The sequence below is a fragment of the Cicer arietinum genome, chromosome 2 (assembly GCF_000331145.2).
Source record: "Cicer arietinum cultivar CDC Frontier isolate Library 1 chromosome 2, Cicar.CDCFrontier_v2.0, whole genome shotgun sequence".
Taxonomy (NCBI): domain Eukaryota; kingdom Viridiplantae; phylum Streptophyta; class Magnoliopsida; order Fabales; family Fabaceae; genus Cicer; species Cicer arietinum.
Genome location: NC_021161.2, coordinates 1,429,219 through 1,447,083, shown reverse-complemented (window position 1 = coordinate 1,447,083; position 17,865 = coordinate 1,429,219). Strand labels below are relative to the sequence as shown.

At 29.0% G+C, this 17,865-nt stretch overlaps 3 protein-coding genes across 3 annotated transcripts; 2 read left to right on the top strand and 1 right to left on the bottom strand.

Moving 5' to 3' along the window:
* Positions 1 to 2,544: 2,544 nt before the first annotated feature.
* Positions 2,545 to 5,873, top strand: LOC101503898 (probable prolyl 4-hydroxylase 7). The gene is made up of 8 exons (XM_004489304.4): positions 2,545 to 2,885; positions 2,993 to 3,079; positions 3,156 to 3,213; positions 3,637 to 3,741; positions 4,469 to 4,526; positions 4,609 to 4,784; positions 4,911 to 4,971; positions 5,370 to 5,873. The coding sequence occupies exons 1-8, from the start codon at positions 2,779 to 2,781 to the stop codon at positions 5,681 to 5,683; spliced, it is 966 nt and encodes a 321-aa protein (XP_004489361.1). The 5' UTR covers positions 2,545 to 2,778; the 3' UTR covers positions 5,684 to 5,873.
* Positions 5,874 to 6,591: 718 nt separating this feature from the next.
* LOC101515612 (uncharacterized) lies at positions 6,592 to 9,369 on the top strand. Its single transcript, XM_004489425.3, has 3 exons — positions 6,592 to 6,808; positions 7,326 to 7,455; positions 8,475 to 9,369. The coding sequence occupies exons 1-3, from the start codon at positions 6,676 to 6,678 to the stop codon at positions 9,229 to 9,231; spliced, it is 1,020 nt and encodes a 339-aa protein (XP_004489482.1). The 5' UTR covers positions 6,592 to 6,675; the 3' UTR covers positions 9,232 to 9,369.
* A 2,999-nt stretch (positions 9,370 to 12,368) lies between these two features.
* Positions 12,369 to 17,063, bottom strand: LOC101503571 (uncharacterized). The gene is made up of 9 exons (XM_004489303.4): positions 16,710 to 17,063; positions 16,447 to 16,518; positions 15,713 to 15,937; positions 15,312 to 15,447; positions 14,751 to 14,913; positions 14,189 to 14,317; positions 13,880 to 14,074; positions 13,394 to 13,516; positions 12,369 to 12,659 (listed from the first exon to the last, which is right to left on the bottom strand). The coding sequence occupies exons 1-9, from the start codon at positions 16,906 to 16,908 to the stop codon at positions 12,561 to 12,563; spliced, it is 1,341 nt and encodes a 446-aa protein (XP_004489360.1). The 5' UTR covers positions 16,909 to 17,063; the 3' UTR covers positions 12,369 to 12,560.
* Between the last annotated feature and the right edge of the window lie 802 nt (positions 17,064 to 17,865).

Here is a 17,865-nt window from a genome sequence, read left to right as displayed (position 1 = left end):
AAAGAGTGTCGATGTTAAAAAGGAAGAAAAAGCGAGGAACGTGGAGGAAGCAATTAGTTTGTTGCTAAAGATAGAATTTGTGGTTGGGCATCTGATAACCTGAGTATAGTAAATGAATTTGGCAAAAGTGATGTAGAAAGTGTGTATTATGATAATGATAGTGAGAAAATTCAGACCAATGATGAAGATTTTAGAGTTGACAAGGTGAATGTAATTTATAGTAGGGATGAAGATGAAGATAGTTCTTCTAGCTCTTATAACGACGACACGACGACAAAAATGATGACAATGATGATGATGAGGAGGAGGAGATTAAAAAAAAAAGGTTGGCCAAAATATTACAATATGGTGGAGTAGTGGGCGAGAAATGAGAATGTTGACAATAATGAAACTTCTAAGTCAAATTAAGAGATAAAATTTGAGAATAGTTAATCTTGTGAAAACAATGGCGAATGTGATCATGGAAAATATGTTGGCGTAACTTTGTTACCTTTGAAAAGAAAGGTTGATTTGATCTAATGAAGAGTTATTTTTCTTTAAAGTTGAATGAAGAATTTGAAATGAGAATAAAAGAGAATATAAATAAAGTTCAAAACATATTTGTGGTAACGACGATGATTATCATCATTTTTAAGTGATGGTTGTCCCAAGAGTTTTGGTTCTACATGCTTCAATGGTTGATGTATACTATGGTAAAATTTTATTTAGTTATATTTTCTCCCTCAAATTCTTCTTGTGAAATTAGATTCATAAGATTCATAAGGAGAATAAGAAAAATATGGTTTTTGATATTTTAGTTGCGAGGTTTTAAATATAAAATATTGCATCTTTTACTTTTCATTTTAATTATTAATCATGTCATCAATACTCATGCATCGTATATGGGTTGGGCTTATATTTAATAAAAATTTCTTAATTTCATAAACACTTTTCATTGAATAAACATTTTGATAATGTCGAAGATTAATATGGCATTAGTTAATACTTTTAGAGGTTAAACATATTGATTTAACTTTAATATGAGAGGATTTAAATAAATTTAAATAATTTTTCTGTCTAATTCAAGAATTAGTATGACAGTGCTTAATACTTTTGGATATCAAAATGATAGATTACTTTATGTGTCCAAAATTTTCCTAATTTTCTTATATGTTTATTGATCTATTATGTTTTATATTGGAAACATAAAATTTTAATTTTGTTTCAACTTTCAGTGCCTTTTCTCAGTTGGCATTTTCCTTCATCTTCTTGAACTCTTTTTGTTTTTTAAAACTATTATTTCCCATGCACACTAGAAGGGAGTATGTATATAGGATTTTTATTTTATATATGCTACTAAAGATTGTGAGTTTTTTCTGTTTAATATTGGAGTAATTATGGCTTTTTGGAAAAAGAGGGGGACAAGTTTAGATGGATCCATTATAATGAGAAATGGTTGGATTTCAAAATACTAAAATTTAAAATCATAGTTGATCTCACCTATTCATAGAAATATTAATATATAATTTTTAATAGAAATACTAATATATTTACTGTCAAAAACAGAAAAGAAATATTAATATATTGTCCATAAAAAAGAAATATTAATATATTCCATTCTATGACAAATACTGTCAATTCACATTTCACCATCTATAAAGTGATTCATAATTAACTAAAATCATAAATAATAAATAATAACAAAGTAACAAACTAATAAAATTCAAATAATGTGTCATATTCCTTTTATATTTTTTGACTGACGCCTCAAATAAAATTCAGATAAATTTTTTTGGAATACAAATAGTGCTTCATATTCCTTATTTTTTAAAGGTCTCATATTATTTTATTTAGATTATTTGATTTGACTACTTTTTTATTATATTTCTTTGACTACTTTTGATTAACTATTAAATTAAAAACTCAGTTAAAATATAATTTATATAATAACAATTTTTTCGAGGAGTCAAAATATTTTTTTAAGAGCTTCTGACATTCTTTTACAAACAAAATAACACATGAGTTTACACCTTATATATATATATATATATATATTTAACCTTGTTATTTTAATTAAAGAAATACATATCAATTAAAATATTTTGTTCAGATCATTTCATATTTATCAATAAATTAAATCAAGTTATATTAGACATTTTAAATACAGTCAGCTAATTTATCTGGTATCAAGTTATCAACAATCAAAAATCAATAAGATATATCATTTGTTATTCACTATAAACTCATCGATTAACTACTAATTTATCTGTTAATTTTTTTATTCTAAAAAACATTACAATAGAACTAACGCACAATAAACACAGAGAAATAAAATAGTGTTGAATTTTAATATATTTGAATTTCAAACATAAAAAATATATATATATATATATAATCGGATATCAAATAAAATGTGATTGAAATAGGTGTCAGATTATAATTCTCCTTTTCTTTCTAAAAAGCATTTCTCATGAATTTATCTGTTACTTTTTACCAAACAGAGTTAATGTAGAAATAGTTTTTCTGATTTTAAAATCATAAAAAGTAATTATGAGGAACATTCCAGAAAGAGGGATTGAGGGGGTTTTCAGAAAAAGTGACATAAAAAACAACTTACAGAGGAGACGCTAAACTCAAATCTGTGGGAAGTCTTTGTTGAATTTTTGTTCAAAAACGACAACAATTTATTATCTTATTAATTAATTAAGAAAATCAAAACCAAACACTCTCTTATTGCAATATTATACATTACACTAACCCTTTTTTTTTTTCTTCTGATTTGGTTCCATTTTCATCATCATGTTTCATCTTCGTTTTCTTCCATATTTACTATTTTGCCCCTGTTTTCTCTCTGTTCTTTTTGTTTCTTCAATTCGATTACCTGGTTTGGTTGAAGATAAAACCACGTAATTATATTGCATACCCATTTCTTCATTTATTTTTCTGAATTTGAAAATGCTATAAAAATCTTATCTTCTTTTTTTTGGTGGTTTTCAATTTTGATTTTTTTTAGGGGTGGATCGGTGGTTGGAGCAACCAAACATGGTTCTAAAGTGAAGTTTGATCCCACACGTGTCACTCAGCTCTCATGGAGTCCCAGGTACAAAAGAGCTGTTTTATTTTATTTTATTTTTTTTAATTTTTTAATTTTTATTTTGGTGAATTATGTCATGCAGGGCTTTTCTGTACAAGAATTTTTTATCTGATGAAGAATGTGATCATCTTAAAATTCTGGTTAGTTATTTTTTATTTTTAATAAATTATCATTGGTTTTGGATTTTATTCATTGTATATAAATTTTTGAGTTAAGGAGATTTTGTGTGTGTATGTTTGTGGGATTGTAATGTGATTATTACTAATTAGTAATTACCAATTACATTGTTGTAGACAGTGATTTTGTAAAATAGCAGTTTGATCAAATTTCGAAATGCTACATTGATATAATCTTTCTGCTATTTGGCAACACATCACAATAGTGGTTTGTTAATATTCTTCTACGCAATAGCTACTATTTGACAAAATTTTGTACTAAACCGTGGATTGCAGAACAATAGCGGTTCGCAAATGCTCCGCTACACTATAGCATTATTTGACAACAATGTGTGATTAATAGTAGTATATATTATGTTCCATGATGTCTGAATTTTGTGATATTAGGCTAAGGATAAGCTGGAGAAGTCTATGGTGGCGGATAATGAATCTGGGAAAAGTATAGAGAGTGATGTCAGAACGAGTTCTGGGATGTTTCTCGGCAAAGCACAGGTATAATAAGAAATAATTTATCTTCTTTCCAAGTCGAACCTTATCTCGTGTGACTATAGTATCTATCATTCAATGAAATATGCTTGACAAGTTTTTGTTTTTGATTGTGTTTTATTTGAACACGTGTTTTTTGTTATATTGATCAGCGTGCATTTTGATTGTGCTTGATATCGATGAGAAACGTGCTAGAAATTAGTTTGGTGTTTCAACGTTTTTGACTTTTTGTAAGTTTGATCCATTAAGATGAGTTGCTTGTTTAACTTGTGGGTGAAAGTTTATGTAAAATGTGGATTGAATTATACTTTACAATAAAATGAAGACAGACTGATATCATTTTGTTTCGTTTCTTTCTCGGTTTCCTCATCTTTATAAAAATATATATTGTCGCCAACCATTCATCGTTATCTTGCAGAGACGTTTGATCACTGTTCTTTTGCTTCTTCATTTTTTTTTCTCACAAAATTTGATATTTCTGCAACTTCATTATCCTCATTGAATCTAATGGTCATTATTAACTCTTCTATCCTTTCACAATAACCCTTTCTCTACAAATTCTTATGAAGAAATAACGGCGCACTTATGAGATTAATTTTTACTTTTGACACATATGCTGTCAATTGTCGAATTTGGATGTTTATTTAATCTAATAAAGTTGTTTTTCATTGTCGAAATTTGGATGTTTACTTGTTTAGTTAGTAGTTCATCTTTCTTTTGTTTAATCTTTAAGGATGAAATAGTTTCTGGTATCGAAGACCGAATTGCCGCATGGACATTCCTTCCAATAGGTAAGTTGACACCGTCATTCTTTGATCCATCATAGGTTTTTATGTTTCACTCGAATTTTAATATCTTCCTCTTATGCATTAGAGAACGGCGAGTCTATACAAGTATTGCACTATCAGCACGGCGAGAAATACGAGCCACATTTTGATTTCTTCCACGACAAGGCTAATCAGATACTCGGTGGCCATCGTATTGCAACGGTGCTGATGTATTTGTCTAATGTTGAAAAGGGTGGGGAAACAATTTTTCCTAATGCCGAGGTAAAGATTTTCTCATCATGTCTTTGATTCTCCGGCGGTTCCTTTTGATGAACGCTCGCCCTTCTCTCTAACAAATGAAAGAAAATAAAATCATGACTAGATGAGTAATTTGATTTGCTTTTTCAGGGGACATTGTCACAGCCGAAAGATGAGAGCTGGTCTGAATGTGCTCACAATGGATATGCAGGTATGCATTTCGTGATGGTATAACCGATCGATGTAACTTTGTTGTAATACTAAGTTGATTAATACTAAGTTGTTTCCACAAGCTATTTTGGAGAGTTATGAACATGTAAAACGTTATTTTCATAAGCTATTTTTGAGAGTTATTAACATGTAAAAAGTTGTTTTCATAAGCTCTCATAATCCCTCCCACAAGTGTTTGTGTCAGTAAATAAGTCAACTCAAACATGCCTTTAAAAATAAGCAAAACAACTTATGACTTATTTTTATTAGTGTATTTAAATGCTGATATAAATGTTTATAAACTTTAAATATCATGTTGCCATATTCTAGCAATAAGATTGTGTCTCATTTTTTGTCATAGGATCTTAATTGTAACGCATTCGGTTTATGTCATTTCAGTAAAACCTCAGAAAGGTGATGCCTTATTGTTCTTCAGTCTTCATCTGAATGCTACTACAGATGCTAATAGTTTGCATGGAAGTTGTCCGGTGATTGAGGGGGAGAAATGGTCCGCAACAAAGTGGATTCACGTTGCCGACTTTGAGAAACCGGTAGGGCGATTGGATGTAGAGGAAGGAGAGTGTGTTGATGAGAATGATAATTGTGCTAGGTGGGCTAAAGTTGGTGAATGTGACAAGAATCCACTTTATATGATTGGTAGGGAAGGAGTGAAAGGAAAATGTATGAAGAGTTGTAATGTTTGCTCTTCTTAGATTATGTATGACTTGTGATACAAACTACAAATTGTAATGAAAGAAAAAAGAAATAGAAAAGTGTATTATTGAAAACTAAATAGAAATGAATTATCCTCTAGGGTCTTTTTCACATGTGACTTAGAGACCAATCTATCGATGTAACTAACTATTTAAATGGTTGATCTCTTTAAACATTTATTTTTCTATACACGTTGACAAGGAATCAAACTTCCAATCCAAACATGTATCACCAAGTTGGTTAGAGTCTTTTTCTTTGAGATTAGAGAAAAGTGACTTTCATTACATTAATCAAAATATAAATTGTTTAGAGCTCTTAACTTGTATCTTGAGCTTATAAATTTTAATCTTGGGGATAAAACAAGGTTAAAACTATTAAAGAAGAGTTTTAGTCCTTAGATGATATATAGTGATAGTATTTTGTAGCACTTCATTGATTAAATTATTGTTGGATTCAAAGTTATTTTTTTTTATTGAAATATATTTACGGTTCATGGTTAGTTAGTATTACTTAAAACTTGTAGTAGTAAAGAGAGGCATGTAAATGAATCAACATAATTGTGAAATAATTTTGATTCCATTGTCATTCAATAGTATCATCATAGTTAGTTAAACATATTCAGTTTTAACCAAATTGATCATTCAAATTGTACCTGAAATAGAATTTTCTCTTAAAGCCAAAGCATATGAGAGAGAGAGAATGAATGAATGATGTTAAGGCACTTGCATATTATGTTTCTGATGTCATACGAATGGTTTTGGTTTTTTAATTTTGTTAACATAAATATGAATATAAATCATGCAATTGTTGTTAATACGAGCCAAAAAAATTGCATGCTTTTCTTGCCTCTTCATATCTTATACATTACCTCTTTTCATTCACTACTTTAAAAGTTACTATCTTTCAATGCACATTGCATCACCATTTCATAATTCACTAACTCTTTCTCACATTCTTCTTTCCTTTTTTTTTTCCTCTCTCATTCATAAAAATGGGAAGGCCTCCATGTTGTGATAAATCCAATGTGAAAAGGGGTTTATGGACTCCTGAAGAAGATGCTAAAATACTTGCTTATGTATCTAATCATGGAATTGGAAATTGGACATTGGTTCCAAAGAAAGCAGGTTTTTCCTCAATTTCTTTGTATTTTTTGACTCTTACATGCACTTCACAAGTATACTTCCGAAAAACACAATTTTTTGCTAATATTTTCTGGACATTTATTAATATAGAAGATAAAAGTAGCTCTCTTAAAAATAGTGTGAAATTACAATCAAGATGCATAAAATCTTATACTTTGTAAAAACATTTTCTACTTTTTTTTTAAAAAAAATTGCGTTAATTTTTTACTTGTTAATAAAAGAATAAGAGATTCTTAAATTGAACAATTATTTGCATTTTCTTTAAACAACGAAAATGTCACAAACATTGTTTTCATTATTTTCATAAATGTATCATTCCTAATTAACACCTCATCTTCTCTCGATCACGACATTAACTTCAAGAATCTTGCATCTTCATATTAACAAGTCAAAACAAAGACATGTTTTAGAAATAGAAAACAAAAAATATTCTTAAGAGGTCCCTAATATTTTGTGTTGTAATGCAAGTTTATAATTTTCTTCTTGAACTTGGTTTTAGGGTTGAATAGATGTGGTAAGAGTTGCAGGCTAAGATGGACAAATTACCTAAGACCTGATCTCAAGCATGACAGTTTTACACTTCAAGAAGAAGAGCTCATTATTAGTCTTCATGAAGCTATAGGAAGCAGGTATGTTCATGTTCATGTTTCAATTTGAAAGAAAAAAAATTGTTTAGCCTTATTGTAATGTATGAAACAAATATGAAATGTGATACTAATTAAAAATGCATAATTCAGATTGGGTTTAGAGTAACTGAGTAAGATATATATGTTTTAGTATACATGAATCTTTACATCATATTTGTATGTTTTAATTACATTTTTCTTATTTACATATTTGCTTTATTTGGAAATGAGATTTAATATAGGTGAGTGTTTTAAATTGCATTTGGGACTGTGGTTACGACGTGGTTCTTGTTATTATGACAAATGCAAGAAAGTATATCTGATGTTAATTTAAATGTCGCTACAAAGATCTTAAAAACTTTATATTATGATTATAATTGCAGTTGAAAATCGCAATTTAAAACTATAAACTCCTTATAGCCATCTGATCACATTACACTAAAACAACTTTTTATGTATCTAATAGTTTTGGTAAATTAATAAAACTAGTTATAACCAAAAGCATTGTTAGACTTAAAGTTATATGAGATCCAATAGTGAAAAAACTATGAGATGCATCTCAAATGTATAATTTGTGTTGGTATCAAAATAGAGGTGAAACCATCAATTAGAAGACAATGTAGAGACTAAATAGGATAAATTTAATGTCTAAAATAATGGTTTGTTTGTTCTTACTTTTAAGTCGTCACTGATTTACTTTAAACTTTGACATAACACTTTTTTTTCTTCTTTATATGTATTTCTCTTGAGATAAAATTACCAGCCCATAATTTAGAGTCTAAAATAAAAGTTTGTTTGTCCTTACCTATCCCCTAATTTAGAGTCTAAAATAAGCGTTTGTTTGTCCTTACTTTTAAGCCGACACTGAATAAATTTTAACATGAAAAAACTTTATGTTATTTACTTTAAACTTTGACATAACACTTTTTTCTTCTTTTTATGCATTCCTTTTGAGATAAAATTCTCATCACCTAATTTCACATCTCATTACAAAAATTTGCATTTTTTTATAATTAATGTAGATGGTCTTTAATTGCAAAAAGGCTACCTGGTAGAACAGACAATGATGTCAAGAACTATTGGAATACAAAACTAAGAAAGAAGCTTATGAAAATGGGAATTGATCCAATAACTCATAAGCCAGTTTCACAAGTCCTTTCTGACTTGGGAAGCATTAGTAGCCTCTCAAAGAATGAAAACTTGATGATGAAAAACATGATACCAACAAGAATTGAACCTTCAAATTCCAAAAAGAACTTAATTTTGGAACAAAAACAAGAGGAACAAGCTCAACCATTGGAACATCAAGTGCAATATCATCAAGTTCAACATGTCTTAAGTGAAGTTGCATCTTCAAGTTCATCTACGTCTTCTTCTAATCTAACAAGGTTGAATTTACCAAATTCCTACTCTTGCAACAAAACTTCATCACAAGCTCAAATGAACCCTACTTGTTCTAGCTTTGATTGGAGTGAATTTCTTCACAGTGATGACCCTTTTATGTTTCAAGAGCTTCAACAATGTGACATACAAAGGGTTATGTCATCACTGAATTTCTCAAGTTTAATGCAAAGTGAAGGTGAAATTTTTAATGATTCTAATAGCAAACTTGCAAGTGAAGATTTTGATGATGTTGATTGTGTTGCAAGTAAGGAATATCAAATCAATAACCAATTTGACCAAGGACATTCATTTTCAGGGAATTCATTTGTGGACGGTATTTTGAACAAGGATAGTGAGATAATAAAGGCAACTTTTCCTTATACTTTTGATTATTAAGTGCTTTGTATGTTTTTTCTTTTTTGATGTTGCATTTTGAATTTGTTTTTTTATATGTTTGAGTCTTTTTTAATTATAAGAATTTCTTTTTATAGTGAATAATTATTTGCTATTTTTATTAAGATAGAGAAATTATAACTCAATGTCATTTTTTTAGTTACTTTGATATATCATTTCCATTACTTCCTATATCCCAACACTGAAAAGTACAAATAGACATTGTTTACTGCTTTTCATATAATATAACCAATAAATTCAAAAAATTAAATAGTCTAATTTACAAACCCAAAAGTCTTTGGTAATTTGACAATTTTGATATTAAGAATATTGTTAAAGAATTTTTTTATTTCAATTTAACTTTACTCACGTCCTTAGTTGTGCTCCAATAATTGAAGAGTACATATAAATAACTATAGTTTTCTTAATACTAAAACCAAAAAATTTATAAAGCTCAATAATCATGGGTTTCTTAAGCATATAGTTAGATTTAATTCTAAATTTATGCGTACGAAAAACACATGTAAAAAGAGATTATCCGGTTAAATTAAATAATATTCTATCTTAAAAGATTAGTCTTTAGGGTAGTTAAGTTCAACCAAAATTTTGTTAAATATCTTTATAATTTGTTTTATTTCTTTGTAAGTAGACTTATAGAAGACTAGAAAGGCTAGTGATCATAGAAATCGAATTCTCTATATTTGAAATTTTTGCTGTCACACAAATAGTAAATTGGGACTAAATATTTAAGATAAGATAATTCAACTTTTAAGCTAAGTAAATTATATTTAAAAAGATTTAAGAAACTCGAATCTGAAGTCTAATTTTGATTAATTAGTCATGACTTTTCAATTTTGTGAATGTTTGAATTTTTTAAATATAGAAAATTTATATACATAGTTACGATTACGTTATATTATTAATATTATATATATAGTACAACAGCACTTGTTAAATATAGAGATATCATGAATTAGTCAAATTTATAGATAAGACATAATTATAGAAATCTATTTACTATATTTGAAAGCTAAAAATGAATCGTGACCATATTTTTATAACCAAACATAAATCCCTTTATCCACAACTTTACCTAATCTTCTCTTTCTAAATCAAAAGAATTATGTAATGAGTTGAAAACATTTGTTCAAATAAAAGGTGTTACAAAATCAAATCAAATCAAATAAACATACAAATAAAGGAAAATCTAATTCATTATCATGAATACATTGCAAAGATCTTCTTGTTCATTTAGAAGACAAGGATCTTCTGGTAGGATATGGCATGATCATATGCAATTCATGGAAACAAAAGGAAATGGAAATTCTTCATCAAGGAAGAATAAAATCAACAAGGAAGAAAATGTGCCACAAATTGGAAGTAATATTGTAATAAGAAGAATGGATGAAAATGAAATTGTACCACATTCATCAAAAACTCAAAATAAGGTACATAGATCTTTTCTATCTTCCATTTTTGGGAGGTGTATGAGTTCTCCAACTATTCAAGATTGATTAGGATTATCTCTACTATAAATTTAGTGTACACTTTGTCCTTAATTTTCTTAGCTTTTTCATTTTAGACAAATATGTTAGCCATTAGTTTTTTTTTAATGAATGAACATATATTTTTCATTATTTTAATACATTTCTTCCATGATTTTATTTTTGTTGTTTTGTTTATGTTTTTATCTAGATTTCAAAAGCTAATGTTCAATGGTAACAAAGTAAATAAGGGTGAAAAATGTGAACATTGCAAATACTAAATCCATTTGGAAAAATCAACCATTAATGCACAAAGGGAATAAAAGGAAATTGCAATGCTTGTAGTTGTAGGGGGAGAAAAAGAGAACAAATAAATGCAAAAGAATGAATAAAAACAAAAATGAATAGTCTGGGTTGTAAAAATTTGATATCTAACTCTTGTGTTTGAGAGAATTTGGTTGTGAGAGAAAAATTATTGAGTGTCTAACATGTTTCCAAATAAAAATTAATTATTATTAAACAACAATAAATACTTCATACAATAATGTGATTACAAATTAAAATAAAAAGACTATAAACTAATTAATTGTTCATGATTTACTTCTTAAACATTGTAGAAATTATAATGTAAGTGGATTTAAATCAACACAATTGGGCCCAAAGTCAAAAAATGATTTGGTTTGATTAGTCATTTTGAATCAAGGGGAAAAGATATAACATGTATTTTTTTTTTATTTTAAGAATTTCTTCTTTCACCTCTAATGTTTTTTGAATCAAATAGTTTAATAAATTTTAATTCATAAATTTTTTAAAATTTTCTTTGATTTTTATATTAAGTTTAACACAAGCTTATAAAAAGTTACTTTCTAAGGCAAGGAATGTCTCCCATTTATAAACACATTTTCAGGTCATATCTTATTCATTGTGAACTTTCATGCATAGAATTAGAGATCAAGATTTTGAAATGTGACTCGAGTTGTTTGATAACAAATAGTCCAACGGATTTTAGATAAACTATGAAATCATCTCATATTTTTATAGGTCTAACTCAATATTTTTATATTAGATGTAACTCAACTTTATAAAATTAGCTTGTAAGACGCAAGATGTCTCACTAATAATTCATTTTTAAAATATATCATATCAATATGAGACTTCCACCCATAAGATTGAACATGTGACTCAAGTAACCTAATATAATAGTAAACAATCCAATGAATATTTAATAAACTCCGAGACGCATAATGTCTCACTAATAATTCATTTTTAGGATATATCATAACGATACGAGACTTTCACACATAAGATTAGACATTTTGATTTTAGAATGTAACTCAATTAACCTAATATAATAGTAAACAATCCAGTGAATATTTAATAATATTAGAATTTACTCATTTTTACAAAATGAATTTGTATTGTGAAAGATGTATCTTACCTATAAACACATTTTCAATCATATCATATCTTATCTCATCTAATGTGACTCTTTAACATAAAATTAAATTCAAATTTAATTGAATTGGTTGGCCAGGTAATTTGTCGCACATTGTGCTACCCAACTCAAGATTAATCTATGCAATTGCCCCAATGAATCCTCTATTACAAAAAAAAAAAAAAACTTAAAACATTGAGCGAGTGAGATTTAAAATCAGATTGTTGAGTAATTTAATCTTTTGACAATATAATTATTTATTACTCTCATCACTATACATTTTACAACTTGTACATGAATGAATAATGAAATTCAACACAATCTCTCATCTCAAAACATCCTATGATTAACACCCTTATATAATCATTATAAAGTTACATTACATTAAGCTTAAAGCTATTCATATTTAAGCTTTAACTTAAAAGGCCAATCTGGTTGAAACTGGTGTGGTCAATTTTATTTAACCGAATTGCACATAATAAATTCTCTGGCAAATCTTCTGGCTTGTTCCCCTGTATCAAAAGGCCATAGAAATTATATCATACACTAGAACTTGAATCTTTCAATAGTATGAGTAGCTTATTTAGGTGCTTATGAATAAGTACTTATGCATAAGTTATTTTTATGATTAAAGAGAAAATATAGTAAACAATTTTTATATAAGTTATATGTTGAGTATGGCTCATAGATAGTATCAAGTGGGCAGGGGGTGAGCGAGTGGAGAGAGCTTCGTTCCCTGCCCTTGCATTTGGCCCAATTGTTTGTTGGGGGTGGAGGGTGCGGGGGCGACGGTCTCCCGCAGTACGGTTCAGGGATATTGTTGTAATTTAAACCGTAGTATTATTTATACAAGACTAGTAACACTGTAAACTCTAATTCCAGACACAAATAAAAAAAAAAAAGAACTACAGCTACTCTATAGTCGGAAACGGAGGCACACTTTGCCGAACTCCGTGATCAAACATCTTGTGTTTCTATTTTGCGATTTCGATTTCTCTAATCTTTTAAGATCATAGTTGCTTTAAGAACATTTTAAACTATTTTCATAAGTTCTCTCAAAGATTCTGATAAATGCTTATGTGAGTAGATAAGTTTAAATAAGTTGTTTATAAGTCAATCCAAATGCAGGTTAAATGTTAAGAGAGCAATAAAGAATATGCATGGAAAAAGTTGAACACTTGGTTATAAAAGAAAAAAGCTTATGTCAATTTCATGTTGCAAATAAAATGATAAGATAATTAATTACCTGAATTGTAAGACCAAAATCAAGGTTAGTTAGCTTCAGTCTTTCTATGAAGCCTTCAAACCCTTTTCTGGCAATATAGCTAAATCTGTGCACATCCAAATCTATCTCAAGATAGTTTTCTCCCTGTGAAAGAAAAAGCTTCAGAATAACTCAAGCACGCTAGAGATGGAAACCATTAATATGTTAACAAGATGCCACTTAAGCCCTGTTGAGATAAACAACTTAATTAAGTGTTTATCATGTAAGTGTTTACGTATAAGCTATTCCTATAATAAAAGATAAAATTAAGTCAAACTGTTATCATATAAACAAACTGTAAGCTCTTTTCATAAGCTGTCCTAGAGAGTTTATGAAAATAAGCTGAAAATAGCTTATGGACATGTCGTAAGTTGTTTCTATAAACTCTTCCAAACAGTTTCACAAGTGTTTACATCAATAGATAAGTTCATATAAGTCAACGAAACTAGCAAATGTTAGTGTATTTACCAAGTAAAACTCATGTTGAGGGCGCGAGAGAACAGGCTTTTCATTGTAAGCATTCATCAACTTCTTTTCAGTCGCGCTTAAATTAAGATTCTCCACATTCACCACTCTACCTAAAATTTTTAATCTATCTCTAAAGGGTGCAATCGAATCCATAGGGAAACCTCTAACTCTCTCCACTTCATCATTGATCAATTTCTGTCGAGAAAACAAAAGTACCAACACACTTGTTAATGAAGTGTCTACAAATTAATCACAGTTATAGAGGCAGAATAATCGAGTAAAATCGGTGTAAGAGTATATTCTGCTTACAGTGATATTTTCTCGAAATTGTTCTGGAAGATCTTTAGAATATTTTTCAGATAATTTAAAGTACAAAACCACATTCATTCCTTCACCATCATTTTCACTTTGGAAGATTGAGGCAGGATATAATGGTATCTGCATTTCAAAGAACATAAATATGTCAAGATCTTCATGAAAAAAGTCCACATTGCGATATATGTTTATTTCTTCTTTACAATTTTCAGTGCATAAGATACAAAATTAATAATAAAATAGCTACTTCTATATAGAATTGTTAAGAAACTTTGTGTTTGGGTGTTCAGCATGGTTCTAAATTGTGGTTAAGGTAACACTGTGTGAACCTTGATATTGCGGTAAAAAGCTGACAAATGCGGCCAATGTAGTCACAATTACAGTCGTGATGCCGTTGCAGAGACCTAAAAAACATTTACATAGTGACTGCAACTGCGATTGCATATCGCAATTTAGAACTATGGTGTCAAGCTTAAAATTTCCACATTCCATCTCAGTAATAAGGATGAGAAATTCCATGTTCATATTCAATATAAGCAAGGAAAAATGCAGTTACCTGAATATTTACAATAAGAATAGACGGGATCTCCCCATGTACATTTATTGCAGGAATTTGTACATAGCGAGCAATATGATCAATTTTTCGCGGAGACAAAAAGAGGTCAGCACAGAGAGGATAGAAAGCAGCACTGTTTGAAGCCAATTCTTTCTTCTTATCCCTGCAAACCATACACCAAGAAATAATACGACTATCAATAATAGAACAATGTTTGATTATTTAGGTCCTGTTTGGATAAACAACTTTTAGCATAAACATTTATCATGTAAGTGTTTATGTATAAGCTATTTACATAACAAAAGGTGAAAGTAAATCAAACTATTTTCATATAAACTATAAGTTGTTTTTATTAGCTATTCTGAAGAGCTTGTGAAAATAAGCTATAAGTTGTTTCCAAAAGCTCTATTGAAAAGTCTCACAAGTGTTTATGCTAGTAGACAAACTCAAATAAGCCAATCTAAATAGGCCCTTGATGATAATGATCTCTCTAGGAGTATCATCTTAACATGTTCAATCATCGGACAAAAATTTAGTTCGAAATAAGCATTTGGTTCATACCTCAAGTAATTTTTTCCTCTGACTCTGAAGGAACTTGGGTCAAGTGGTGACCAAGTACCAGGGGTTTGTTTCTCTATTGGACAAAATGGAATCGACGAACCTGCTACTAGTTTTTGTTTGAATGCCCTAGGCGAAACTGAAAACAAAAGATAAGTAATTAATTAGCAACAAGAAAAACCATAAAAAGAACTAGCAGCAACCATCTAAAAACTCAGAAATTCATGATACAATACAACAAGAATAGCATGAAGAGCTTTACTTTGTTGTCGGCATAGCCTGAGAAGTAAAAAGAGCTCAATCATAAGCCAACAAAGTATCTTCACTTTCAAACTCATTCCGGAAAATACAACAGAAGCATAAAGAAAAAGCTTGAAGGCGAGAAAAATATTGAGATCACTCACGTAATGCCGTGTCAGAAGGCCCTTCCCTCCACTTGAAGGACAGTATAGAAAGCGACTTTCTCCGAGAACTCGGTGTGTCAGGAGGACTCAATTGCCTTCTCTTCTCGATAGAAGGGGGATTAGAAGAAAGGCAAGGCAGACAATTGTTTGGCAGAATACCGCAATGATCAGGAGTTAGTCTTCTTTCCTCTCCAATCTCATCGGCGTGAACTGCAGAAATTTCTCCTGTTGAAAACAAAGTTAACTTAGCTCACGAACTATCCGATTTCAATGTAGAAAAATATATTTTTTTCATATGAAGAATTGCTACTACAATAATTATAAGGGCGCATTCTTAGTTTCAGTTGTCAGTAATCAACAAACACAAATTCAACTCTTCAAGGAGATGAATCAACTCGTCATTACCAGATTTCACATAAATTCAACAACATTAGCATGAAAATTAAGGTGTTTGAAAAGAGGTCCACGATCACAATTCGGACATCAACGTTTCGACGTCTTTGTGATTGAAGCCGCATGAGCCGTACTTGACCACAATTCTCCACAATATCCAGAATATCAACGATTGTAACGCAAATCACACTATAAACTCATAACATGCTGCTGAAATAAATATCTTTGATAAAGAAAAAAATGAAAAATGTTGCACAATCTGCAATCATGCTAGTGATAAAAATCAAATAAATTCATCACATAAAGCTCAAATAAATAAATCTAATAAAGAAGCTACATACCATCATACACACTATAAAATTCATCATCACATTCAGAATCCAAGGCTGAAGTAGAATCAAACCAAGCAGCATCTGAAAAACAGAAAATTAGCTTCCATCAAATACACATTATTTTAAATAAATAAAAAATCATAAATTTCAACTAAAAAAAATACAGCATGATGAAAATTAACAGCACTCATTAAACTGCAATAAATAAAAAATTGTATCAATGGATCAAACAATAACAAAAATAAAAATAAAAAGGAAAATGAAGTAAGAACCTGAAGCACGATTTGAAGCTTGCAAAGCAGGATTAGAGTTAGCAATATTGGCTTCGATCTTATGAGAAGAAACCCTTCTTCTCAAAATTCTTCTTCTTTTTCTACGATGATTATGATTATTATTGTGATTATTACAACTCATCTTCTTGGTTCTAAGTTCATCATCAGAGACTTTAGGTTTAGACCCACAAGCCCCCATTTTTTTCAAAAAAACTCTGAAACCCAGTTCGAGATTCTTGGTTTTGATAACAAAAATCGGTGCTTTTTAGGAAAGGGTGTTCGAAGAATCAATGGGTATCGCTGCTATCACCAAACCACAACAGCATCGTTGGTTGAAGGGTCATTCACTCATTCATTCATTCATTTATTATTATTATCATTATCATAATGAATATGAAATGAGATCAAATTCTGGATTTTATCTAACGGTCCATATTTTGACACGTCATACGCCTATGAGATCTAAGATTAAATATCCAAAACATTTTTCTTTTTAGTTTAACCATCTGTTTTTCAAACAACTAAACTCTCGTAATTCCAAATTCCGTCGAATATAAGTAAAGCTTAATAATTGTTTTAATTAAAATTAAAATTTTGATTTTATTAAATAATTCACTTTTAATTGAAATTTGTTAACTTCATTTTTTATTTTTAACACTCTCTACTTGTAAAGGTGGATATTTTTTTAATTATATCTCTTTTTTTAAAATAAAATTTCTAACATACTTTATTATAAAATTTATATATGAATTTTTTTTTACTTTAGAAGGTTGTTTTATTTATTTATTTTTAACAAATAAATAAATGTTAAATTAATAGATAAAATATAATAAAAAATAAATAAATTATATTAATAAAATCAAACAAAATATATTAAATGAAAAAATTAATACATCAAGGGTTAATGTATTCAATGTATCAAATAAAATAATTTATTTTAATAGTTTAACAATTTTCTCCTACTTTATAATCTATTACAAATAAATTAATAACTATTATTTTGCAATCAACTCTCTTCTATTTTCCCTCCTAATTTGCATCAAATAACTTAACAATTTAATCAACTAACTTCCTTCTATTTTGTTGTCAATTTTATTTGTAATAAAATTGATAATTTCCTCTTATTTTGCATGGCTCATATTATAAAGTCAATTTC